This window comes from Phalacrocorax aristotelis, chromosome 4 (genome assembly GCF_949628215.1).
Source record: "Phalacrocorax aristotelis chromosome 4, bGulAri2.1, whole genome shotgun sequence".
NCBI lineage: Eukaryota > Metazoa > Chordata > Aves > Suliformes > Phalacrocoracidae > Phalacrocorax > Phalacrocorax aristotelis.
The window spans coordinates 31,706,963-31,733,419 of record NC_134279.1 but is presented as its reverse complement, the minus strand read 5'-3'; the positions used below and the strand labels follow the sequence as shown (position 1 = coordinate 31,733,419).

General features: G+C 38.7%; 1 protein-coding gene across 1 annotated transcript in view; it reads left to right on the top strand.

Annotated features, from left to right (window-relative positions):
- GRID2 (glutamate ionotropic receptor delta type subunit 2) overlaps positions 1 to 26,457 on the top strand; it is a 738,061-nt gene that overhangs the window by 564,547 nt on the left and 147,057 nt on the right. The window contains exon 9 of the mRNA XM_075090836.1: positions 14,379 to 14,480. Coding sequence (XP_074946937.1) covers positions 14,379 to 14,480 — 102 coding nt within the window. The remainder of the gene's footprint in view (positions 1 to 14,378; positions 14,481 to 26,457) is intronic.

The following is a 26,457-nucleotide window of genomic DNA, read 5'->3' as shown; positions in this document are numbered from 1 at the left end:
CTACCTCAGATTGTTTACAGTCACATCAAGTGGGTGCTGTTGAAAATGGGAAGCAAGAGATCAGGGCAAGTATAGCAGCTGCAATGTGCTCAAGAAGGTAATTTGAGCTCAATTACTGATTTGTTAAGATAATTTTAAGGTAGACTTTTCTCCCTTCTTAAAAGTAGTAGATCTTTTCAAATGAAAGATGATTTTAAAATTGATATTATCCCTTAAAATTAAATGCTAGAAACACTGTAGTGATGCGCACAGTATAACTACTTAGATCATTACATAATCACTGCCATGTATGTTCTTAGGAGGAGATTGGCAATATTAAACTAACTAAAAAGAGTCTCAGTGGTTTAAAGTTCTTAGGTTTTTTACACAATTTCAGCGCTGTGTATGCTAAACAGGATCTACTGTGGGAATATAGTGTACTAACAAATATAATTTCCATCCTTTGCAAGATAGATTTACAATGTGTTTCTGTAGTTTTAATTACTAAGGTATATTGCTAATTTATTTTTGTGGCAAATTCTCATGTCATTAAAGCAGTGATTTTCATTTGTAATAAAAATGTATTTTACTGATTCAGCTATTCTAGAGAAGGCTTATTAGAAGTGCCAATTCATCTTTTAAACTAATGGTTTACTATTTTCCACAAGGATCCTTTATTTAAGCCTTCAGGTATGCTACTGCATATAATTTGCCTTTTAAATGTTTATGGTATGTAGATTGTTCTGACAATTTTATTTACCATAATAAGAGCAAATACTTGCACTGTACAGAGTAATGAGTTTGTAAAATCATTCATACTGTCAGCCATTCAGGTTCTTCAGAGCAAGCTACTGAAAAAGTTTTGTCTTGGTAGGCAAAGCTCAGCTTTTTCCTTCCCAAAATTCTTTAACCTTCCAGTTTTGTCCAGCTGATGATAAAGCAGAAGAGATTTTTTTTTTTCGTTATCTCCTCTTAAAGATTCCTTAGAAGCTTTGTGTGTAATTGTCAAAGTAGTTTTCTGTGCGTCGGTGAGAGTCATAGCCTGTCTCTGTAAAGCTATTTTATTATGTCGCTTTTTTATATTTTCGATAGTAAATAATAGGCATATAGAAATGTTTCACTGTTTTACAAAATGTTATACTACTTATCTGAGCACTTCTTTAACAGGCAATCATTTCTCCCCATCTCTACTTCAGCATATGAAACATGCTAATTCATGCCTCTGCTTCTCTAACACAGAAACACCCACTCCTGTATGTGGCTCCATTGAACTAGCTGCTACCAGATCCTGCTAGGGTTTAGATATTCTTCTGTGGAGCACTGATTAGTAGTAAATACAGTGGGCTCCAAACTTGCCTTAAACCATATATGTTGTGTCATGCGCACAAGTGTACATGAACATTTTGAACAGTTTTGTACAGTCTAACTCTCGGCTGTGATTGCTCTACAACACCACCACCAGCAAAATCCACTGTGCAATCAGACTTACACTTTTTACTGGTAGTCAGGTGATGATGCCACTGAGATACCACTGAGGACATCATCAGAAGGCTGTAGGAACACGGGTCTGTGTTAGGGACTGCCTTTCTGCTGCGTAATGGTGTAGCAGGTGTCCTGTGGTATCTGGAAAGCAAAGAAGCTGAATGCATTGTCTGTTCTGAGGGTGGGTTATTGGGTTTATATTGCTGGTAGGTAGAGAGAAAATTGCTTTTGATCATTATCAGTATAACATTTGGTTATCAGCGTAGCAGTTCTGTCAGGGCCTCTAGCATAGAAATAATTTCAGTAGCAGTTTATTGATGCTAAAAAGGCCTGTACTTTGGAACTAAGGCTAGGTAATCTGGAAACAAAAATCTTTAAAAGGATTATCTGGACCCAATGGAAGGAGAAACCCCTGGTAGGAGACAGACCATGACCTAGTTCCTCAAAGATTTCCCAGTTCTCAGTGCTCCTGGCACCTCTGTCAATCTGTAGGATAGTAGGTGAATGTATCTGCTCTTACTGCAGTTGCTCTTGTTGCAGTTTGCACTATACAAAAAGGATGTGGACAGGCTGGAAGGGGTCCAGAGAAGGGCCACCAAGATGATCAAAGGACTGGGAAGCTGTGATACGAGGGTAGGCTGGGAAAGCTGGGTTTGTTCAGCCTTGAGAAGAGGAGTCTTAGAGGGGATCTCATCACCATGTACCAGTACTTAAGGGGTGGCTACAAAGAAGATGGAGACTCCCTTTTTACATGGAGTCACATGGAGAGGAGAAGGGGGGGTGGGGGGTGGACACAAGTTGTTCTTGGGGAGATTCTGATTGGACACCAGAGGGAAATGTTTCACAGTGAGGACAGTCAGCCGTTGGAATAATCTCCCCAGGGAAGTGGTTGACTCAGCCACTTTGGACACCTTCAAGAGTCGTCTGGACAGGGTGCTGGGCCATCTTGTTTAGACTCTGCTCTTCCTAGAAAGGTTGGACTTAGATGATCCCTGAGGTGCCTTCCAACCTGGGATTCTGTGATCCTGTGATTTAGTGGGAAGAAGCTCCCTTTAATAATGCAGAATTTTGGCCACGATCACCTCCACGAATTCACTCTTGACCTTTCTGTTCTCCACTTCCCTAAGCCTCATGGTCCAAAGACAGCCTTTAGAAGAAGCTGTTGCTGCGTCTCAGTTGTTGCTTACTACTAGTACTCCACTTGGCCACTGCTGTGCTGTTTTTTCACTTCTTCACTGTTAGTTCTGGTTCCTAAGAAAGCTGCTCTGTGCCGAGGGAGTGGAAAAAACATCCCATAACCTTATTTACTTTACTACCAAACTCTCAGAAATATATGATCCAGTAAATCACTTGTAATATTTGGTCCATAATGCACTGAAAACTGGTGACTCTCTAGCCATACACCCTCTGAGCGTGGGTTATACTGGAATGATACGTTCTAACATATCAGTGACAAAATGCTGCTTTAATTTACTAGCCAGCATCAAGCTAGTAAGTTTGTGCCATATCTAGCTTTAACAAGCCTATTTTCTTTCAACCAACACTGAGAATAAATCCTAGATTTAGGAATAGAGTACTGATCTATATGTAAGCAAAGATTGTTTCAATCTCTGTGTTGCCCATTTAAGCATTATGGGAATCTGGAGAATCAACGGAAAGCAGTTTGTCATCTAGTGCTACACTTGCTGCATTGTCATGTTGACATCTCTGTAGTGAGAAACTGGAAGGCAATATTCAAGTAACAACTTGGGGTTTTTGCCCTTTTTCACCAAAGGTCTCCATACTTTAGGCACTCAGAGGAGTGCCTTCACATATGCATACATAAAATGGAAATTAGTTAAATTGGCCTTTCATGTGAATTTCTCATCTCCATCAGCTTTTTTTTTTTCTTTTTGTCGTTGGTGTTGATGCTTTGTGAGCAGGTGTTTCATAGTCCCTGTGCCTGGGAAGCAGGCAGATGGCTGGCTAGGCTGCCCAGAGGTGATCTTCTAGAAAGTCTGATGGAATTCATCTGAGGGTACTTAAAGAGCTGGCCAATGTCATAGCGAGACCTCTCTCAATGATTTTTCAATGCTCTTGGGAATCTGGAGAGGTCCCAGCTGACTGGAAGCTGACAAATGTTGTCCCAGTATTCAAGAAGGGCAACAAGGATGACCCCAGTAACTATAAGCCCATCAGTCTCACTCCTGTGCTTGGTGCAAAATTGTGGAGAAGATTATTCTGGCAGTTATTGAAAAACACCTGAAAGACAACGCAGTCATTGGTCCCACCCAGCACAGGTTCACGAGGGGAAAGTCCTGCTTAACAAACTTAATATCCTGCTATGACAAGGTTGCCCACCTAGCTGACCAAGGGAAGCCAGCTGATGTGATCTTTCCGGATTTCAGTAAAGCTTTCAATACTGTCTCTCTCAGCATCCTCCAGGACAAAATGCCCAGCGTACAGCTGGACAAACACATAATGTGGTGGGTGAGCAACTGGCTGACGGGTCAGGCTCAAAGGGTCATAGTAAATGGGGTTACATGGACTGGTGGCCAGTCACTAGTGGGGTTCTGCAAGGATCCATCTTAGGGCCGATGCTCTTTAATGTCTTAAAAAATGACTTGGATGCAGGGCTGGAAGGAATACTAATTAAGTTTGCTGATGACACAAAATTGGGAGGAGCTGTTGACACTCTCAAGGGCAGAGAGACCCTGCAGGGCGGTCTGGACAGACTGGACAGCTGGGCAGTCACCAACTGTATGAAGTTTAACAAGGGCAAATGCTGGATTTTGCACCTGGGGCACGGCGACCCTGGATGTACATACAGACTGGGGAATGAGAGGCTGGAGAGCAGCTCTGCAGAGAGAGACCTGGGGGTTCTGGTCAATGGCAAGCTGGACATGAGCCAACAGTGTGTCCTGGCAGCCAAGAGGGCCAACCGTGTCCTGGGGGGCATCAAGCCCTGCATTGCAGCCGGACGAGGGTGGTGATTGTCCTGCTTTGCTCTGCACTGGTGCAGCCTCGCCTTGAGTGCTGGGTGCAGTTTTGGGTGCCACAGTACATTAAGGATATAAATCTACTAGAGAGTGTCCAGAGGAGGGCCACAAAGTTCGTGAAGTGTTTAGAGGGGAAGCAGTATGAGGAGCAGCTAAAGTCACTTGCTTTATTCAGCCTGGAGAAGAGGAGACTGAGGGTAGACCTCCTCGTGGTCTACAGCTTCCTCACAAGAGGAGGAGGAGGAGGGGCAGGTGCTGATCTCTTCTGTCTGGCGACCAATGACAGGACCCAAGGGAATGGCAGGAAGATGTGCCAGGGGAGGTTTAGGTTGGATATTAGGAAAAGGTTCTTCACCCAGAGGGTGGTGGAGCACCAGAACAGGCTCCCAGGGAGGCAGTCACGGCACCAAGCCTGACGATATTCAAGCAGCACTTGGACAACACCCTCAGACACGTGGTGTGGATTTTGGGGTTGTCCCATGCAGGGACAGGAGTTGGACTTGATGATCCTTACGTATTCCTTAGAACCCAGGATATTCTGTGATTCTATTCTGTGATTCTATTCTATGATGCTGTGTTGCAATGGCACGTATGAATAGGAGATGCTCTCATTGGATCTTTCTTTCTTTCTTTGTTCTACGTTTAAGCTGGCAAATTCTGTGCTGAACAATGGAGTTTAAGCTACTTTGATGTTGTGTAAGTTTGAACAGCTTCTAGAGATGTACAAATATGCTTTAAGATATGTATTTCATCTGTACTGAAGAGCGGTGCATGTTATCACGTTACCTCCATACTAATTCCTTTGCCTCTCATGTTGCTGATGAGACGGTGAACATTTCTGAGAAGATAGGGACCCATGTTCTTTGGGATAAAAATAGTACCATATCGTATCTGCACCTCTCTGACTTTGTATCTGGGATTTGGAAGGAGTGTTTTCACGCCAGTACATCCATGCCTTGAGTAAGGCAGGGATGTGTTTTTTCTGTTTCTTATTCTGTGTTTCAAGATAAAGTTAAGAATTATGCAGTAATGCCAAACATGCTAAGTGTAAGTACATGTTTGAAAATGAGGGTATCCTCCTTCAAAGATTTTTCAGAACATGTAATTCCATGGTATGTGCATCCTAGGAACATTGCCCACCCTTTACCCAAGTCCTGTGAATGTAACTCTTGGTTTTTGTGCATAAGGAAAATCACAGCAGCAGCACTGCTCAAGGAGCATTCAGTAGCTAAATAAATAAATACATGTAATTTTGAGTAAGTAGTGGTGGAGTATTGCTTCATTTAAAACCCTTTAGCCTGCCAAAGAAACTGGGAAATTCCCACATGCTATACCTGAAAAAAGCATACTTCGTAACGTTGTGCTCCATATGAAAAGATAACCAGATGTAGAGTTAGTTGATGCATTTCTGTGCAAGCAGTGGTGTGATAATTCTGCTTACACTTAAAAAGTAGGGTTGAAGAGGTGCCACTGAGATTAGTCCAGATGTTCTGTAGCCTTACTGGGCTGCACATGTACCTAAACACAGTGTTTCTTGTCAGCTGCCTTTAAAACAAGCACAGATTTCTTTGGTACAAGCACAGGTCTGTACTACAGCTACTGGGCTGGAGCTAGACAACAGCTTTTCTTCTTCCTCCCAGCTCGGAGAGTGATGAAGCTAATACACAATTCTCTGTGTGGATTTACTTCCAGAACTGACTCCCAGACTGCTGATTCTGTGGTTATACTCAAGGGGCAATTTTCATTGCAGAAAAAAACCAAGGTGCTTCTCAGCATGCCTAGTCACAGAGCTGACTGCAATGCAGTGTAGAGTAACTCAGCACTGGCAGAGGTCTGCAGCAGAAGCAGGGCATTCAGCATAGGCTAATTTATGCTGAAGGATTCACTTACGTGGTTTATTGGACTGTGTTTGTTCAGAATCCTGCTCCGTAAACCCAGTTCTGTCCAAGTGAAACAGTGCTGGTTTTGCTCTATTACAATTTTGATTTCTTTCTGGAACACGGCCCCTAGAATTTTTGAGCCCTGAAACAGTGCAAACAGTTTCTGTTTTTATACAACTTCGTCAAACCTTTTTGGAAAAATCAAATCCCCAAAAAGCACCTTACTAAGCTGAAGGGAAATCTGGGAGGCTATTGAAGAATGTTCGTATACTCCCAGGGAACTGATGAGAAGCTGAAATGTGCCATGCCCATTTTGTTGCTACCTGTAGAGAGGGAGCTTCGCGCAACCCAGTAGAAAACAATATTTTTCATTGTTTGCTGCTGATTGGGTTTGATCAAAGGTTTTACTATGATACAAAAATCTTATATGTTGTGTTCTAATACAAGCTGGAGAAGTAACTTTGAATATTTTTCTCTTTGATTTCATAAAGATACAGTGGTCTCCCAGCACAAAATGGACCAAGTTCAATTATAAACCCTGATTTTTTTTTTCAGATCTTACATGGTTTAGATAAAAGACAACCTTTTAAACTCTTAAAATGTTTAATGAGAAAGGAGATGAGGATTTGCAATTAAAAATCAAAGTGACTGTATTTAAACTCCACACAAACCTGAACTTACTTGGTATTATCAGTTTCCCTAGAATAATTCAGACATTATTGAGCAAGGTTACAGTGCAAAATGGAAGTTATATTCCTGAGTTTTACTCCAGCAGTATGAAGAACTTTAATAGTCTAAAGGAGGCATTGCCTTCTTAAGAGAAAATAAAGTATTTGTGTATGTGTGTTTTGGGGAAAGTTTATTAGTTTCTCTCCTTTTGGTGGAGGCAGACTCTATTTATGTCCTTTTAAGTTAATTTATTTACATCACCTGATAAACTATAACAAGGTGATAACATGGACTCTAGACAGTAAAATATACTATTAAAAAAGTATCACATAAAAGTAGATGTTAGACTTAATGACCAATATCTGCTTTCTGTTAAGCTTTTTATTTTTCTTCCCAACTTCCTGTTGTTCACAGTGTATTCTGGGTGATATATGGCCAAGTCAGGTTGAATCATAAAGCCTGAAAAGTGTGTGCTCACTGGTGCAACAGTGTGTTGCACCAGCAACATTCTCTTGTCAGCTGTTACACTCTTACCTTAATTTTCAGCAAAAGGAGAAGACAACCTGTTGCCTCATTTTGGCATTCAAGCAATGCCAAAGCATGCCAAAGCCTGCATGCGTGTGCTTTCTCTGTTCTCTGGGTTGTGATACAGGGTGAATGAAGAAGGATGGATACTTTCCCTGTGAATGCTTGCTGCCACAGCAGTCCTTGAGCACCACCAGCATTTACCACTGGAGCATTTCCTGCACAGCAATCCACAGTGCAGTCACCAAATGGCAAAGCAGCAGTGTCTGCATGGGGTCGAAGAACAGGCTTTTCTGAGTATTTTACTTTAATTGGAATATGGAAGCAGTGGGAAAGAGACCACCATCTGGCTCACTGATATCCTTGCCTGGCTCTTTTCCTCAGAGTTGTGTAAGGATTTCAGGGGGCAGGAGTGAAAAAAAAAAAATATGAGATGAAAGCAAGAGAAGCAGGGCAGGGCAAAATGCAGCAATGCGTTTTGTTACACCCCATCTCCTTCACAGCACGGGAGGAGAGGGAGGAGTGGAGGGGAAGTTTCCTGAGAGAGAGAACTGCCTGAGAGAAAAGGACATCCAAGGGCTAAAGAAAAAAGACCCAAAGTGATTTGAAGGATGAGTCAAAGGTGGATGAAGTGAAAAGTGAGGTGCCTTTACCAACCCAAGCCCTAAATAGAACAAGACAGGAAAAAGGCACAGGAAACAGCAGGGAAGATCAAGGGAAAGAAAAGCAAAGAGGAAAGAAATTATGCTGAAAGTACACAGAGAAATGGCAAGAGGCATTGCAATATAGGAAAGAGCAAGATAACCACAGGTTAGGGAACCGCTGGGACTACTGAATTCAGAAGAGGACTAGAGAAGGAAAAAAGGGTGTTTTCCAAAGATAAAAGAGAAGACCCTTAGAAGTCGGAAATGATAGGTTAGAACCACCAAATTTCAAATGAAAGGGAAAGTGGTGCTACAGAAAGTAAGCTAGAGATGAAGGAGAGAAATAAGTGGGAGACCATTAGAATCACACCCCTGGCTTTGGGTTCATTATCTCTGAGATGTGGTGATTTACTGTACTTTCCAAAAATCATACAATTAGAGTTCCTCTGAAAGCTTGGTATAAGCACTAAGCATGGGCTTCGTGGGTGGAGCACGCAGTGTGAGAAGAGCTATGCAGTCTATGCTTTTTTTCCCCATATCTTCAACATTTGTTAGTGATCTAAAATATCCAGTTATAACTTCTGGCACCAATCTGGGTACATGAGTCCTTGAGAAAATATTGAGTGAAGAGCTGGTAAGCAAAGAACAGGTTACCACCAGGTAACTTTCCATTAGCTTCTTTATTTCAGTTCAATAAGAAAAGTAAATTTGGGCAGTCCCCAAAGCAAAACATTTTACTAACTGTGTGCAGCAATATTCTACAATGCGCTTTGGCTTTGAGGAAAGAAAATCTTGCTGAGGTCACTTGCACTTGTGTCTATGATCAGTTAATAGAACAAATAGGCCACCTTGACTGTTGCAATTATAATCCTTAAGCCACTGGATATAAAACTAAACTTGGTTATTCACATTCCCTAACATAGCTTGAAAATTACAGAGCAAGTCCAGGGGCAGGTCATTCCTCCTAGCCCAGAGACAAATTAAAGCAATAAAACATACTGTACAAAATAATTAACTGAATGCACAGGACTATATAGGTTTCACCACACAGAATGTAGGAGAAACAAGTGCTGCTATACATTATCCAATTTGTTGAACACAATATATTGTATTGATTTTAACAACTTATTTGCTGAGTATTACCTAAGCTCCAGTGAAGGGAGAAGTTAAACACAGAAAGCTTCCCTGCCAACCAATCGTATTAGTAAATTGCTGTGAAGAACAAAACTGATCCTTGTTTCTTTAATCAAGCCCAGGACATCAGACTTTTAGCAGATTTGGTTGACCATCTGTTGGGTGCTGGCTATGAAGCTGGACTTGAAAGGACCCTCTAACCAGATGACAGAGTGTCCAACTAGATTTTTCATAACTGACAGTATCAGAATGACAAATGAAACATATTTTCTGGCTTTTCTTCAGTGAGACATAGTCTTTAATCTAGCGGATTTAGTCTCTGATTTCCCTATTGCTATTGAACATATTAAACAATAGCGGACAAGAGGCATCAGGAATACTCTGTGCTAAATTATTTCTATGTTGTCCTGCTCAAATTTTGCCTAAAGTGGTGTCCCAGCAAATTTTGTAAAAGCTGAATCCACCCATCACATAAAAAAAACCCAACTTTTTCTTCATTATTTTTTGTTCTGTATCCCATTTTGAGTCTTCGTAGCACACCTTGGAGTTAATCTCCTAGCTGAGTGCTTTTTCATGACAGCTTCATGATGTCTTTTCCAGTCACATGAATTTATTATGCTTTGGAATGGAAAAGGGCATTATTAACATGCGTTTCTTCTGTTAAAGTCATATCTTAGAAAAAGTCAGTTCCTAAAGCAGGTTGGACCTGGGTGAAAATTGAGAACAGGGTTTCTGAAGAATGTATGGGTACTGCAGACGAGGCGGCTAGTATTTCTGTGGGTGATGGGCTCTTATGAGCTGCTAATGGAGTGGTTCCTCAACAGTGCTCTGTAGTCAGCATTTCCACTGGAAATCTTTTGTCAGGCTGTCTGTAGTAAAACCAAGATCTTGTTCTTTCCTTTTCTGTTTCATTTTCCTTTTCCTTTTCCTTTTCTTTTTCTTTTTTCTTTTCTTTTTCTTTTTTCTGTTTCTTTTCTTTTTCTTTTTTTTTTTTTTTTTAATATCAGGAGAATAAAGGAAACAGGAGTGATAGCAATCCTGGTGTCCTGATCGATTCCAGTTGCAGATGTAACAGTAGCTTATCTTTCAGATTTCCCTTGCAGCTTCTCTAGAATGTTTTCTGTTCTTTACTGTTTTGTAGTGTTGCTATGATGCAGTCTGAGTTCAGAGATGGTTGCACTGCAGTGCTGGATGAACCGGTTCCTGTAAATTTTCTATGTTAATTGAAGTAACAGAACACGCTACACTCTCTTGGAGTGACAAGCACTTAAGTGATGCATTTGTGTCTGTATTCTGTATTTGTATCTGTATTCTGGTTTTTCTTATTTTCTATGATTGTCTTCAACAGTCATCACACCAGGCCAATGTATTTTTCTCAAATAATAGACACAGTTTTAATCTATGTTTTACACTGCCAGAAAAAAGTGAAAACTCTAAGGTATTCAGCAGAGTTCAGCAGAGCTCACTAATTTCATAGGAAGTAGGGGAAAAAGTCTGGCTGTAAGCTATATCATAAAGGCATTATAGATTTCAGCATTCCAAGTTCCTTATAAATCAGTGTCTGGAAATTGCAGATATACCTAAAATAGATTTTACCTAGCTTAACATGAATATACAAATTACAGGCCTTCCATAATGCATAGTTCATATAGGCAAAAATTTCTAATGAAGAAGCACCTCTGAAAAGGGAGGTCAATTTTTGGCTCTGTCAGCTAAACAGGAGAGAGAAACCCATTCTAATAACTTTTATAGATGGGATAACAAGCTGAGAGGTGGGGATGATCAGAAAGAGACTGCAAGTTGGATATCAAAGGAAGCAAAGCATTGACAACTTTTCTATTTTCATAATTTTATATCTGAATGTAGCAGAGTGAATGCTGTCATTAAAAAAAAAAAAGTAACTGCATCTGAAGTACAAAGCAGTACAAATGACAAAATTCATATGGTATGAAGACAAGTTCTCTGCTTAATAGAAAGTTCCCATCACCCATATCGTTCTACACAAATAAACTAAAATTAGTGGGAGAATCTGTTATTGCATGATTTATTCTGTCATTTCAACTATCATGGAACAAAAGGATAAGGAAGCAAATGCAGAAGCAACAAATGTTTTGCAGAAGCGGTTAAGAGAGAGGTAGGTGTGAAGTTATCTTCATACTACCCCCACCTCACTGTTTCAGCAATAGTTACATTTGCTCCTTGCTGCAATGACAAACTCAAATTGTCATCGATAAATGTTGATTTGTTTTTACCTAGTAACAGCAAGCAGCTCCCACTCAAAATCAATTTCAACTTTATTGGCAAGGCACCGCACATTTGTCTTTGCCATGACTGTGCCACATATAGGAACCATTGAATTGGAAATTAAATTCACAAAAATTGAAAATAAATTTTTAAAGGAAAATTAGTGCTATGCTAATCAGTTATGTTGGGGTTTTTTTTTCCTTAAAAAGGTAGAATGGGCTGAGCTAAAAAGTAAATTATATAAATATGTACACATTAATGTACATAATTAAAAGTGGACTTTAACCTCAAAAGGATACAAATGCTCTTCAGTAACTTCTTAGGGTTTTAAATCTGGCAAAAGCCATACAGTTTCTGCAGTAATTATACTTCTAACACATTTGGATACGCTAATTGGATCTAAGTTCTAGTTAGTTTTTATGTGACTGACAATCACTGAATTTATTTAATGTACTTTTATTCTGCATTTAGTGTTGTTTTCAATATTTTTAATACAAAAAATGTAGAATAGCAAAAGCTTTGCTTTATAGGATGGCAGTGGTTTATCACACACAGTGTATGGTGCACACAATTCAAATGCATTCACTGCATGTAACTACATTATTACAAGTAACACATTTCAGCAACTATGTTATTCGGCTCAAAGTGTTAGAGGGCTTTGCCAGAGGAGCGATGAGGACCTGGAAATGTCAGCAGTGCATCTGTACTGCTGTGAAGAGCTAGACATGCTGCGGAGGTGTGGAAGAAGCAGAGATGGCTGCTATAATCTGTTCTTGGTCTCTGTGATCAGAAGGCAACGTGAAGTGAGGAAACCAAGCAGTAACAGTTTGTGCATTTATTTAGAAATAGCTATTGGAAAGCTGAGTAACTGCAGGAGATGACTACAATGCCTCATACTTTAGTTCCTCTTTGTATCCTACTGCTACTTTCAGTGATTTCTGCTGGAGTTCTGAATCCAGTAGATCCTTGATTTAGTTTTTAGTTGAGGGAAAAGGTATGCTCAGCATTAGCCTTGCTCATTCCCTGACAGTAGTATAAACTTAACTTCAAAATAGGAAAAATTAGGACATCTCTGAGCGCTCCTGAAAATGGCAGAGAGACATGACGACATTGTTTTAAGGCTATCTTCTATTGGGAAACATCTCTATATCGTCACAGAAAGGTTTGGGCTTTTCACTTTTTGAACCCCATTTCTTAAGTAGGCATCTTCAAAGAATTGATATGAATATATTGGAATTAAATAATTTTTAAGTTGCTCTAAAATAGCCTAGAGGGTGTAATGAAGAAAACAAATACTTCACATGGTCCACTTCCTAAACTGTTAAATGTGTGTACTTGGAATTTATTCCTTGTTTTGTGTCTCATTTTGAAAGATCTGTGAAACACATATACAAAGGCTTTTCCCATGAAGAACTGAAGATAATGTTTTCTGTAACATTGTGTTCAATGATGGTCAGCAAAGGTATTCCACTTCTTTCACAGACCCCTCCAGCTGGTCCAGGCACCTTGCCATTTCTGTGACTGTGTGTTGAAGTACAGTAATATTTCAGATGTTCTAAAACTGATATTTCTCAGAGATTATAGGGCTGAATTCTCTGAGAAACTACTCTTAGTAGAGGCCACTGGGCCCAGGAGTAACATACTGATGTTAATCTTGGTTTTGTCAGAGCAAGACCTTTTGTGCCTTTAAACAGGGACATGAAATTCACCTGGGTTTAGAGGCTTAAGTTAGCTACCTGAGTCAGAAGATGGCCGTCCCTCCATGGGTTTCATGCACAGTCCATGGAGAGGGCAATTCAGAGCAAAAACTGGTACCTGCAGGTGCCTACCTCTTTCTCTATATATTGACTGTATAACAGGTTTAGGCACTTGGTTTAGATGTAGTAATTGAGAGTCTGCTCCAAAGTTCTCTGAAGTCAGTCATTGTCCTTCTGTCGAGTTTTTAACACTGGTAATTGTACAGGCCAGAGGAATGTGGTAATGAATTCCAAAAATGAAACCGGTAATGTTTGTATGTCGTACTAAGGGATAAATGGTTGGTCTGTTTCTCTATTCCCAAGATAAGCATCTACTATCATGTAAGAATAGGCAAGTTATATTTTCAAAGAAGCTAAATTACAGGTCAGTGTCTGCTAAATTCAGATTGAAAGGTAGTTAGTCCTGGAGCCATCCTTGAGAAAAAGCTTCTGTCCATAGAAGCCCAAGAAATACGATAGCACCAATGCAAAGCATCTCGTAGCTGAATTCCTTTTTCTGTATTGCCTACTGCAGTCCTTTCTCAATACTGTGATGTTCTTATCCAATGGTCTTTTCCTTAATCTCCTGTAAACGTGATTTTTAACGTGGCTAAAAATTGCTGCGGTTTCATTATCAATGAGTAGTGTTAGCTTTAATTAAAACCAGTGTAGTTCCTTTCATCAGAGTTCCACTAGGAAAGATGGGCTGGAGTAGACAGCATGCTAAAATTATGGTAGCTATTATTTCTCCAATTAGTGTATTACCGAAAGTAAGGTAGAAATGTTGTTACAGCCATGTTACTTTTTAAATGTTTTTCATTAATATTGAAGTCCTCCCTGAGCTCCTCTAAAGCAATACATACACCCCGCAAACCCTGGATGCTGTCATCCATTACACACTGGTATTTAAAAGCATAAACTGATATACCTAATTGCTTCATTTGCAACTTAAAGATTAATCTATGCGCAAGCCCTTCCCTGACTTACCATCCCATTGATTCCAGAAGGTGCTCTGTTTATTTCATATGTTCCTGCTTAAAGCTTCCTAAGAGGAATGACTGGCAAAGTTTTATGAGCAGTAAGGAAACGCTATCTTTTCTTTTTCAGCTCGGCTGCTGGAATCCCATCATTGGTCTGAATGGGTCACTAACAGACAGAAAGTTGGAGAATAACATGCGAGGAGTAGTTCTGCGTGTGGTGACTGTGCTGGTAAGCAGATCCTCATCCTTTTTGCGCTATCAGGAATGTATTTTCTTCCTCTTGCTTCATCTTTTTATCAAGGACACCAGTTTACCAAGAACTTAGTTGGTCTTCAAGTGTCTGATTTCAGCTTGTCAATATCAAAGCAATGGAATGATTTCCAAGAATAAAATTATTTATCATTACAGTTCATTTCAGAGAGTGAATCAAACACATTAAAACTTGTTTCTTCCACAGGCACATAGTAAATTAGATAACATGACTATATGAACTGATAAAAGGCAACTTCAAGTGCCATGTTACCTAAAGTTACCTAGCTGAAACTCTGAATGATTCATAAGAAGTATTCTTCCAATCACCTTGCCAAATTGAGTGCAGTCTGACACAAATTGCCACACTCAGAAAATACTCAAGATCAGTTTAGTGTAACTTTAGTTCAGTAAAACATCTACTGTCCCCTCCTAGCTCTTCCTCAGCCAGGATCTTCCCCTATGTACACACCTTGCAAGCAGCTGCAGCAAAACCATTGGTTTAAAGCTGAACAGAAAAGGTCTACCAGAACAGGAAGGTATTTTGTGATGTGAGGCCAGTGTATTCCTTGTCATAAACTTTGGCTGCTTGAACAGGAGCTGTTAGAGTGGAAAAAAATGAAAGAAACAAAGAAAAAGAAATTAATATGTGACGTATAGCCTCTCTGGAGCAATGCCAAAACGCAAAGTTGAGCCAGGGCTGCAGAACTGTAAAGGTTATATTCAGCTACTTCCCTCTCTCTACTACCTACTCATGTTTTTCGTTACCGATTCAGTGTTTGAGGGCCCGACTGGTTGCTTATAAAGAACAAGGCAGGAGTAGTCTCCGCAGTTTGCATTGCTGACATTGCATCATGAAGGAAAAGGCTCAGTCAGGGGTGGAAAGTGAAATCACCACAGTGTGTCAGTGCCACAGACGGGGCAGATTTGTACCCCTGCAATTGTTTTATGGAGGAGTATTTGTTTTATTTTAAAAGATATTATCTGTTCCAGCTCTTAGTACACTAGAGAACTTCCTGTGATAATAGCTACAAAACAAAACAAAACAAAAAAAACTCAACCAAATAAGAAGGATGGGTGCACAGAAGAAGAGAAAGCAGTGGGGTGGGGGGTTTTATACTTTATTTGCATGTTCAGCAAAATAGCACCATGGTGGCAGTGGCTGGTCTTTGTGTTTTACCTGATACTCATTTTAATTGATTCAGTATGATTTTCTGTTGACAAAAATGATCTGTGGATGTTGTCTAGCAAAATAAATTCAAATTAGTGTCTTGGACTTTTTTTTCTTATTTATTCTTCTTCCCTCTCTTCCCACTCTATTCCTCTGATTTCATCCCCAGTTATTTTGGTTATCTTGCCAGAGAGAATTCTTCTTTCAAGTCATTGTGTCATGAATATTTAGCAACTTGCAAAAATACAAAAAAGTCATTAGTTATGCTGATAGGATTCTATATTAATAATAAAAGCAGAAGGCAGACATTTAAAGTTCAGCACACAGCACATGGCTGTTCAGTCTCCTCACTGCAGCCCTCACGCGCTGCCTCACGTGAGCACACAAAAGACATTTGGTTTTGTTGACAGTTTTAAAGAGCAACTGGTGATAACTTCCATGCACAACTAGTGAAAAAACGCAATTAGTCTGAATTGTGCTGTGTTAAAATCTGCTAATTTACCATTTTGCTAAATGACTCTTGTTTTATGGACAATATATGGGGAAGATGCAAATTACTCATATTGCCTTCATAGCATGAAACTTCCTAATTCTCTTAAAGTTGTAGAGCTTTGCATGGCTGGTGAGTGTGATCTAGACAAAACTGACTGTGAACTGCACTACAAATCAAGGTTCGTTTGATTTTACTCAGCAAAGAGGAGAGGTGAGGATTTTGTAAACTGCGTGAATAAAGGGAGAAAGCAAATACTTATTTAAACTCATGAGCCAAACCCAATATTTTTCAGTGGCAGTTCCCCCGACTTTCCCTGATGTGCCAGAAATCAGGAGGATAAAATATCATTTCTCCCTCATCCACAAACTCCAATGGCTGAGAGAGAGGCAGGCAGGCAGGCAGGCATTGACAGAAAATCAAGCTACTAACCAAAAGCCTGAAGAGAAGTTGGACAGTGCAGATGTGCTAATTATTTCTAATCTCTTCTAATCTTTGGATATCCACAGAGGTTGCTGCCACCCCTGTCGGTAGCAGAGCATTATTTAGGGTGCTTGCCCTCTAGCAGTTTCTCTTACTATGCATAAGTAAGGGTTATTCATGAAGCTGTGCTGGCTTCTAACTCTTAGTTTAATCTGAGACTTAAAAGATAGCTGTCATTAGCATATCATTCCTTCAGATATAAACATTGCTATAAGATAAATTTTTATGGCCTTTACTTGTTGCTAATTATAGCTTGGTTCCTATCTTTATTCACATATTTATTACAATGGGGCAATTATGTTATTTTTACTGGAATATAATGAATAAATAGATATAACATTTGAGTGGAGTCTTAGCTGGGATGCCATAACACTGGAAATGAAGCAAAACTATTTTTAAAAAGTATTAATACCTTTTTTATCTCATTTTAAAATTAGACTTTTATTCCCTCTTTGTTATTCAATTTAGAAAAAAAATTTCTTATAAAAACTTGGCTAACAAAGACACTGACTAGAATTTCATTAAGCCCTATTTATTTCACAGCTATCAGCGAAGCAAATTTGCTGTTAAGCCCATTAATTTTGTTAAATACAATAAAAATTTCAAGTTATAGTTTGGACAAATCAACAAAACTCTTTCCAGTAAATCAAGGCTGTAGTAATATGTGAAATTGCAATGTTCATCTGGTTTTATATCTGCTGGATAGGACAAAGCTGGAGATTTATGTTTATCCTTTGTGATGAAAATGTGTGATTACTGCCTTTAATGTGAGTGCAGGAGGGATTTCACTCATCAGCTTTATTTTAGTGATGATATATATCATACTTCTTTTTCTATCTTTCTCTGAATTCTTCAATTAAGTCAATATATTTCTGCAGAAAGTAAAGAATCTATTATTGACTATGAATGGTTACTGTTATGAATTCGGACAGTTTCTAACAGTATGGGCTTGATCCAGGGAAACAAGAAAGCTTATGTTAAAATTAAGTAATAATACCTTTGAATATGAACAGATTTCTTCTCCACTGAGATTTGAGAAGTTAACATCAATTTGTTAATTTGTTCTGTTAACGCTTCAAATCTCTCATGTCTTTCTAGATAGCAACTCTTCTCCTCTTGCAATTTCATTTTGTTATGCCTTTAGGTTGAAAAGGACTGATTCTAAAAATTGCAGTAGAATTTGAGAGGATAGCAAATTGCAGCACCTGGGTTACACTGCATTATACTTACTATGAAATGAAACATTCTACAGTCTGAAAAAGATAAATAATTGCAACTAATTTCCCCAAAGCAGTCCTTCAAAAAGCAAGTGCTGAACAATTCCCATCATCTGCATCCATCTACTAATTCCTTTCCCTAGATAAATTTAATAATTATGGGCTACGTATCTGCAGATCCAAAACAAAATCTCTCTGTGAATATGACACAACACAGTACGACCCCAAATTGGAAATCTCTGGTTTCATTTGGCAGTGAATCCTGGCTCCTCTGAAGTTACTGGGAATTCTCTCCTCTGCATAAATAGGAATAAGAAACAGCTCTTTGTGTTTTATTTTGAGAGGAACTATAGCCAGGCCTGTGTACATGTGATTCAACATTTTAATCTGACTTGGATTAGTACCATACTTTCTACACTTCTAGAAAAGGTTTATTTTGTCTTACTTAAATATCAGATGTCGCTGTCTTGGACGCCTTCCCCACATGCAGCTAAGTTTGAACTTTGTGTTTGACAAGTTACTTTAAAGTTCAAGTAACTTGCTGGTGAATTTCTGAAATGTGTTCTGAGTTTCTGAAATGTAGCTCAATCAAAGGTCAGCATAATAACTCCAAACAAATTCAGAGTGTCTTGAATGAACAATTGTCCAAGAACAAATTTAGCTAGATATCCATTTTGACTATTTCAGTTTATCCTCCTCTTTTTCAGCTGCTCAATTTTATTGAAAGGGAGCAAAAATACAGCAGATATTCTCATAATATCGTTTCAGTAGCAGTGGCAATTAATGAATTATTCATACGAATGTTAAGCCATCAGAAATGGAAAGAGATTTGGCCTGTTTGACAATGAATAGGCCAGCAGGTATTCATAAAATCATGTTTCTAAAAAAGCCACTGTTGTTTGAAAAAGCAAGAAGTTTGCAATTCCCTGTTTTAAAGAATTAACACCTTAATTGAAAAGTACAGAGACTTTTCTGAAAGTGCATAAGGTATAACTTTCTAACAGTGCAAAATATATCTGTGACTTTACATGAAAATTCAATACAGCTCCCAAACAGGAGGCATGTATTTTCGTATCTGGACGGTTCTGAAAATGCAAGCAGGATGAAGGAAAGATAAATAGCAAGTGATACTGAATTATGCTTTGTCACACATCCCTATGTACTATTTCTTGAGCATTAATCCCTAGGTTACTTGCACAGAGCTAGGTGGACCACAGGCAGTTTGGTGACCCTTGGCACCAGGTGGGCACTGTGGGACATGCTGTAGTGAGAGGGCTGGCAGAAGGGTAGACAGCATAGGGGGAAAAAAATAAAGGCATTATTTACACCAGGGAAAATATTATCATATGGGGTCTACTTTAATTTTCAGTAGTTGGCATTAAATTCATGAGCATTTGTTGCCCAGATAAGGAAAAAAACCAAACCTGACAGCGGACAATATCTTTAAGGACATGAGTTGGCAGGAGGTCTGTATCTTCAGTCCCTTTTTCTATTGAACTTAGCACTCAGAGAAAAGATGAAAAGTAAGATATGAAGCTAAGTCCTGGGTTTAAAAGCTAAGAATGTCTTGGGGATTTGATTTCCATCACTGGTTAAGCGATGTAACAAAAGTCTTTTCCAAGAAGCTGGAGTAGCTTTCGGAGTGATAGGTAAAAGGAAAGGTGTAAGAGAGGTGAAATAAGAAAATGTTTAAGCATAAGCAGAGGAACAAATAGTCAGAAGTGCTAAAGGATAAAAAAATAGCAGGACAAAAACATCAGTGAGGGACTGTAAAATAAAGATCAACTGCAACAAAGACCATGTGTGGGATACGCCAGGAAATAATGAATAAATATTTTATAATAGTGTACAATCAGAACAGTCCCACAGGTAACACCTCTTCCATTTTCTCCCATTTTTTTGGCACTCACTTTTCTCATGTATTCCTGATCCCTTTTCCCACTTTCACAACTGAATAGTGCGCACTGCTGTGTATCCCTCTTCATTCAGTCAGACTGCCATTTCTATGCACCGCTGCCTACAATCTTTTTTAAAAATAATTTTAATTAAGACTTGCACTGTACTAAATTATATGTTGCTTTGTGTCTCAATATTATTGGCATATTGGAATATGGTGCACTGTAGTGAATTTCCTACAGCAGCAGAAATGCCTTAGGAGGTGGTAAGGTTAAGAAACTTTACTTGACTATCTCCATCGGTTGTAGTATTTGTGTGTTGAGCAAACATATTTTACCTGTAAGGGATAAATCCTTCTTTGATGGCCATTTAGGCACCTGAGTTTGAATGGCAGAAAACCAGTAAGTGATGTAGTTTATTCCATCTGGAGTCTGTCATAAAATCTCTATATACTATAACTCAGTAATGTATTTAGTATATGCCACATGTGCTGTAGTTAAAATATTTCAAATACGCTTGAAGTTTTAGAATATCCTGTTGCTAGTTGTAAAGAATGCGTAATTTCCTAGGCAGTAACAAATCCCTTTGTCTTGATTTCCCTTTGTTTTTTCTTCTTATACCCATCTTCGAAATAAAGTGCCAAAGACTAGATCTTTTATACACAAACACATCAAGAAAAATGGTCAGTGCAATGGTGGTAAATTATAGCAAGAGTGATAGAGGTGTTCATTTCATTGGTAAATGAATGAAATCACCAGGAGCCATGATGCATGACAGGATTAGGCTCACTTTACTATTCTTCATAGTTACCCTGGTTGTTGACATGAAAGCTGTCATTTGGTATGAGATATGCATGACGAGACTGGCTTTCACCTACGGAAAAGTCAGTTGGTATTGGAATATGTTTTCCATTTTCCATTTTCCAATTTGGAAACTTGAATTCAGATTTCAGGACATGATTCTGGACAAGCATTTATTGAAATTGAAATTTTGACATTAATTAAAAAAAATAATCATTCAACCTTACAAGTTTTAAGAATAGTTTGCTCATTCCTAATGTAAAGCGGAATTTTTATAAATGGCTTGGGATGTAAGCTGGCAATGAATCGATTTTTACTCTCCTAAAAAATTGTTATTATCATCTGTTTAAAATTCAGAATGGAACTTAATTGCTCTTTGATTGATCAAAGGTTTTCTCAATTATTATAAGGAAAAGCAAACTATTAATAGTTACAGTGAATGTTTCCCATCACAAGGTAAGTGTAGCTCTGAGGGCTCCTATTACACTTTCTAATGCTAAGAATACTTAGGCATTCAGTTGTAAGAAGGCTGTGGACTCTGCTTTGTCAGAGGTCTGTCCAGGAAAAGTAGGTTCATGTTTGTCTTGTTTAATCTAGGTAGTTTTATCCTGAGTCAGAGAATAAATTTCTAGGTAAATAAAAGAAAATAGGTTGGTATAACTGGAATAAAAGAACATGGTAACATGTTTAGAGAATTACAAACTAAGGAGAGGGGTTTGCAGGAGCAGTTTGTGTTGACCTAACTCTGCTCAGAAACTTTAGTCAGAATTATTTATAATGTAGGTCTTTTTAAATACAGAATATGCAGGAAATGCAATAATGTTGTTATCCCCAGACTCTATATAATGTGTTTCATATTGCTTCTTAAATGATTTGATCTTACAAAGGTACTGGTTAGAAACAATTTAATTGTAAAAAGCATGCACTCTTATTACAGTCCTAAGCCTGATTATGTTATCTCATGCTCCTCACATAGAGATTTTAACTTCTGAAAATAAGGAAAGACATCTAGACTTCAGCGGAGCCAGGTATTGTTAGAAAGCAAAGAGATAGTGCTGGGAAATACTAGCTTGACAGTGAGACAGCTTTTTCCTGAAGTTCCATCGATTTTAGCTTATGCTGTCAAGCAGATAGAAACTTTAAGGCTGAAAGTTGGTAATAATTGCATTATGTGGCAGTTATAATCATTAGGAACATTTAAGACTTAATATGTGTCTTTCTCCCTCCTCACCCCTTTTCCTTGCTTACCCCACATAGCAAATAACACATACTGGTTTTCTAGCTTGGGCTCCCATTCAGCATTTCAGGAGCTATTAGAATATCAAAGTTGCTCCTTAAGCTCTGGTGCCTTCTGGCCCTGACTGTACACATCCTAGCTTGCTGCACAGGCACAAACATCCAGAATGCATATTAGTGCTGTACACTGAATTAAGTCCAAACTTTCTACACTGTGCTAGTCAGCTGGGATGCTAGTCCCTTCCAAACTTCTGTAACCTCATCTTTGCCATTATATTGGCCATATTTCAACACTATTCCTCCCCTCCATGGATGCAAACAGCATGCCATAGCTACATGCACATCAGTGTATGTAATATACTTGTGTGCTTAATGAAAATATTGACCCTTTAATATAGAATAGAATCATAGAATGGTTTGGGTTGGAAGGGATCTTTGGAGGTCATCTAGTCCAGCCCCACTGCCATGAGTTGGGCCATCTTCAACCAGATCAGGTTACTCAGAGTCCCATCCAACCTGACCTTGAATGTTTCTAGAGATGAGGCATCCACTACCTTCTCTGGGCAACCTGTGCTAGTGTTTCACCGCACTCAGTGTAAAAAAGGCCTTCCTTATATCTAGTCTAAATCTACCCTCTTTTAGTTTAAAACCATTACCCCTTGTCCTGTTACAACAGGCCCTATCAAAAAGTTTATCGTTGCTAAGAAATTGGTAGTATTAAAGCAACAAAGCAGAGAGGAGCGGAATTCATGCATTTCTTTCCTGGGGACTAAGAACAGTGACGCATAAACAGAGGTGGAAGAAAATAAGGTTCCTAAAATGCCTCCTGCCCCCAGCCATGTGCCCTGCTTCTCTTTGAGGGTTACCAGCCCTGTTTAGGGTTACTTTACTAAGCATAAAATAGGGACAGGAGCCATTTCAGCTCTTTCCTTGTCATTAATCAGTGTTGATAACAGCACCGTAATTAGCACACAAGGACCCACTGGGGCAGTGTGTGCCTTGATTAGGTATTCCTCACTTTGCCAGAGATTTAGGCTTGATGTAGTCTCCTGCCCCTAATCCTCCCATTCCCTTTTTCTCTGTCTACAAACATTTCCGTGTATATTTGGCTTTCTTCTGGAAAATACTTTGATTCTTTTTCTCAAGTGGTACTGTACTGTGGTGACATTTCCTCAAAATATTAATAATTCAAATTATTATTATAACAACAGAAGCTGATATCCCTTGATAGATGTCTTTCCATTCCTCTTCCCCCCACTCCACCTGTACAAGGGCCAAACTGAAATTGCTACTGTCTGGGCACAGGTTACGTTTAATGGTTGGTTTATGTCTCTTTGAGCTACCTAGCTTGTATTAAAGCAGGTAGGTCATAAACCATGCAGTTATTCAGACTGCACATGCCTACTGTGATCATTTGCTTTACAAGCTTTAATCTCAGCCTGCTGGGAAACCCAGCCCCTTTTGCTTTCAATTAATATTTCCAATCCATTTTTCTGAAGTAACAGGTGCTATGTACTAGGTGAGGTGAATATCAAGGAATTAAAATGTTTTGGGATGTTGCTGGGGCCACAGTCTGACAGCAAGATAGGTGCAGAGCAAAACTTGGTAGGACCAACCAACCTAACTCATCTGTGTGTCAAAGGCTACTTCTCAAGGCTCCTTAGCTCTTATCTTGTCACTGACCCTTACCCATCTGCTCTGTGGCCATATTTGCATTCCAGAATGATTCATATATTTCATAGACCACACAGGAAATCTGGCTTTTAAGCAGAAAGAGGTTCTTACTCTGATTGTAATTATCCTTCCATACTATGCAAGACAGAAAAGGGGGTGAACTGCATGACAGTGCAATGTCATGAAGTGTTATGTGAATTCATTATGAATAGGAGCTCTTGCATGGCTGCTGGAGGAAGTATAATGCAGCTCCCAGCAGGTTAATATACCCGTACTACACTTTTGCTAATTCCAGTATCTGAGCTAGCTACATTAAAGCTAGCATGGTGCTGTTTAGACATACTCTAAAACACTCCAATCAATTCCAATCTCAATCCATATTCCGATCATATAACTATAATGGTTCAGAAAGAGCTATTAGGTGCATTAAGTTATTGTGAATTAAAATCAATACACAAAGCCTGGCTGCATCCTAATAGACCATTGCCATAGGTCGCTTTGAAAGAAACCTTAGTCCCATTGCAGAGCAATGGGAGATAGAGATGGGGGGAAGGGTGGCTAACATTTTTTGTTTGGGGTTTTTTTTTTTTCTTTTTTTCTAAATAACACTAAAATAAATAGCATCATAAATCCAGAAGCCACCATTTGATTCAGGAAATAAATTATTATTTAAAGTACTGTAGCTGAAAGCACAAACTCATGTCTTGTTGAAGATGACAATAAAACTGTCATTAAAAAAACTAAAGACTAAGCACATGCATAAAGGCAGTGGTAAATAAAGGCAAAATTTAAAATTCCCTTCCTTTAATATTGTATTCAGCTTCTGGGGCATGAACTAGGTTCTTACTGCAGGCAAGGCGACTTTTCTGGTAGTACAACTGACTTTCTAATCACTGTATTTGAAAAGCACAGGATTCAAGAATAGTGGGTTTCGATGCCAATACTGTCACTCAGCCCATTGGCACAATAAGATATTGAATGAACATAATACCTTAATTATCCAAGATTTTGTAGGTTTGAAACCTTTGCCTTTGTTTTAGTGTTATTAAGGGGTGGGGAATGTGTTATGTTTTGCAGCAACTTTTATAACCGTTGCTAGTGGGAGAATTTCTGTAATGAGAGAATGAAATGTTTCAATTAAATTTTGGTCATTGATTCTAACATGAAGTAATGTACACTGCTGTTCAATTAAAAATAACAAGATGCTGTTCTGTTCCTAGCCAAATAAAATCCCCGAAACAGTGGTCAATAAAGCACCTGAGGAAATTAAGTATCTGGGGCTGCATATTTCACTGAAATCTTTTGAGGAAATAAATGCAAAATGGCTAACACTTAAAAGTGGGGGGTTAATTATTTTATGAGTCAAGAAAAAAGTAATTATGCCTAGCAAGAAGACAACAGCTTCCTGTGCTTGAAAATGTTTTGTTTATGGTTTATAAGACTTAGTGCTTCTCGTCAGTTATAATGGCTGTGTGTGGTCATCCAGCAGCCATTGGAAGGGAGTTGAGAGATCCGCTAATGAGAGTGAATTTCACTTCTGAGGGCAGGTTCTTAGCATTTGCAGGTGATAGGAGTTTTAAAGTGTCACAGTGAATGTTTACTTCATGTGATTGCTGAGGCTGTGCTTGGGCTATGTGAATCATTTAATGTGCATGTCCACTGTTTCTGGAGTCAGTTCTGAGCACAGATCAACAGTCTTTGCCCACAGCTGAGCTTCATTTCTTCCTTCTGTTTTTATCTCTCACTTTCTACTTTCAGTAGAGAAAAATGGAACATTTAATGAATACAGAGTGTCAATATTAAAGTATTATACCCCAGTGTGTTCAGAAGTTTCTAATGAGTAGACACAGAGGTCATTTTCATATGCTTTACGAATTTTAACCACCCATATAATTAGTTAATTTCCAAACATAGTAGAAGCACATAACGCCATCCATCTGCAGTTTTAGAGTCAGGCCCCTATATGTGTTGTAAATCCCAGCACTGATCCCTTTCTCTGATCTCACAAGCCAGTAACTTTTTGTTTACTTAATAATTTCTGTATAGCCTCCTGGCTAGGAAGTTTTTCTCTTTCTGTGTGAAAGAGAAAAGAGGATTCAGCTGAGCAGGAGAATAATCCCAAACATTTTGTTTTGCTTTCCTATTTATGAAGTATGTCCAAACATTTTTTAGCATTTTTATCATTAGAGCAACCATAAGACTCTCATTAAAGTGTCATGGCTCCATATAACTTCTATCCTGAAATAAGTCTCAACTTAAAGCCACAGAATCCACCCTTGTAATTACAGAGAAATTGTTGTTGTAAGCAGGCCACTGAATGCAACTTTTTCTCAAATATTTAGAGTGCTGTGTTGAAGATTTGAATGGTGTTTTTTTCTGATCGTTCAAGAGAATTTTCTGTAATTTGTCCATAAAGAGAAACTCTATACAAAAATACCAGAACCTCCAAAACCTAGTTTTCATTGAAGAACTAAAAGATGACTGTCAAAGCTTGGAATTTAAAGTCACTATTCTACTGGCTACTAAAAATCACCCTGAACAGAGACTCTGGGTTTAGGGATATACTTTTTCTCCACATGTAAGTTGTCCCTGAATGCTTCACGAACAATCATTCTCTTGCTCTCCCTCCCTGCCTCCTCTAAGGCCTGAATTTATTGCTTGGCCTTATCACCCACCTCTGTAGCATAGTTACAAAGCCACGTTTCTCTTTCGTTGTCTAATTAGTTAACATAACTAAGTTAGAGTAATTGGTTTTTTCTGCTACTCAGCTTGAGTGTTGCTCCTTTTGTTTCCAAATATGAAGGTCTTCTGTGCCCAAAATCTTGTCTCTTCTTTTTTATTTTTAACTTTATTAGATGGTCTAGTATAAGATATAAAAAGTTTACTTCAGACCAACGATGACATCCAAATTATTGGCATATGTCTGAGAATTTCATCAGAGTAAGTAAAAACTATATTTTGTATTTTTAATCTTAGAGTCTTGAAGCACT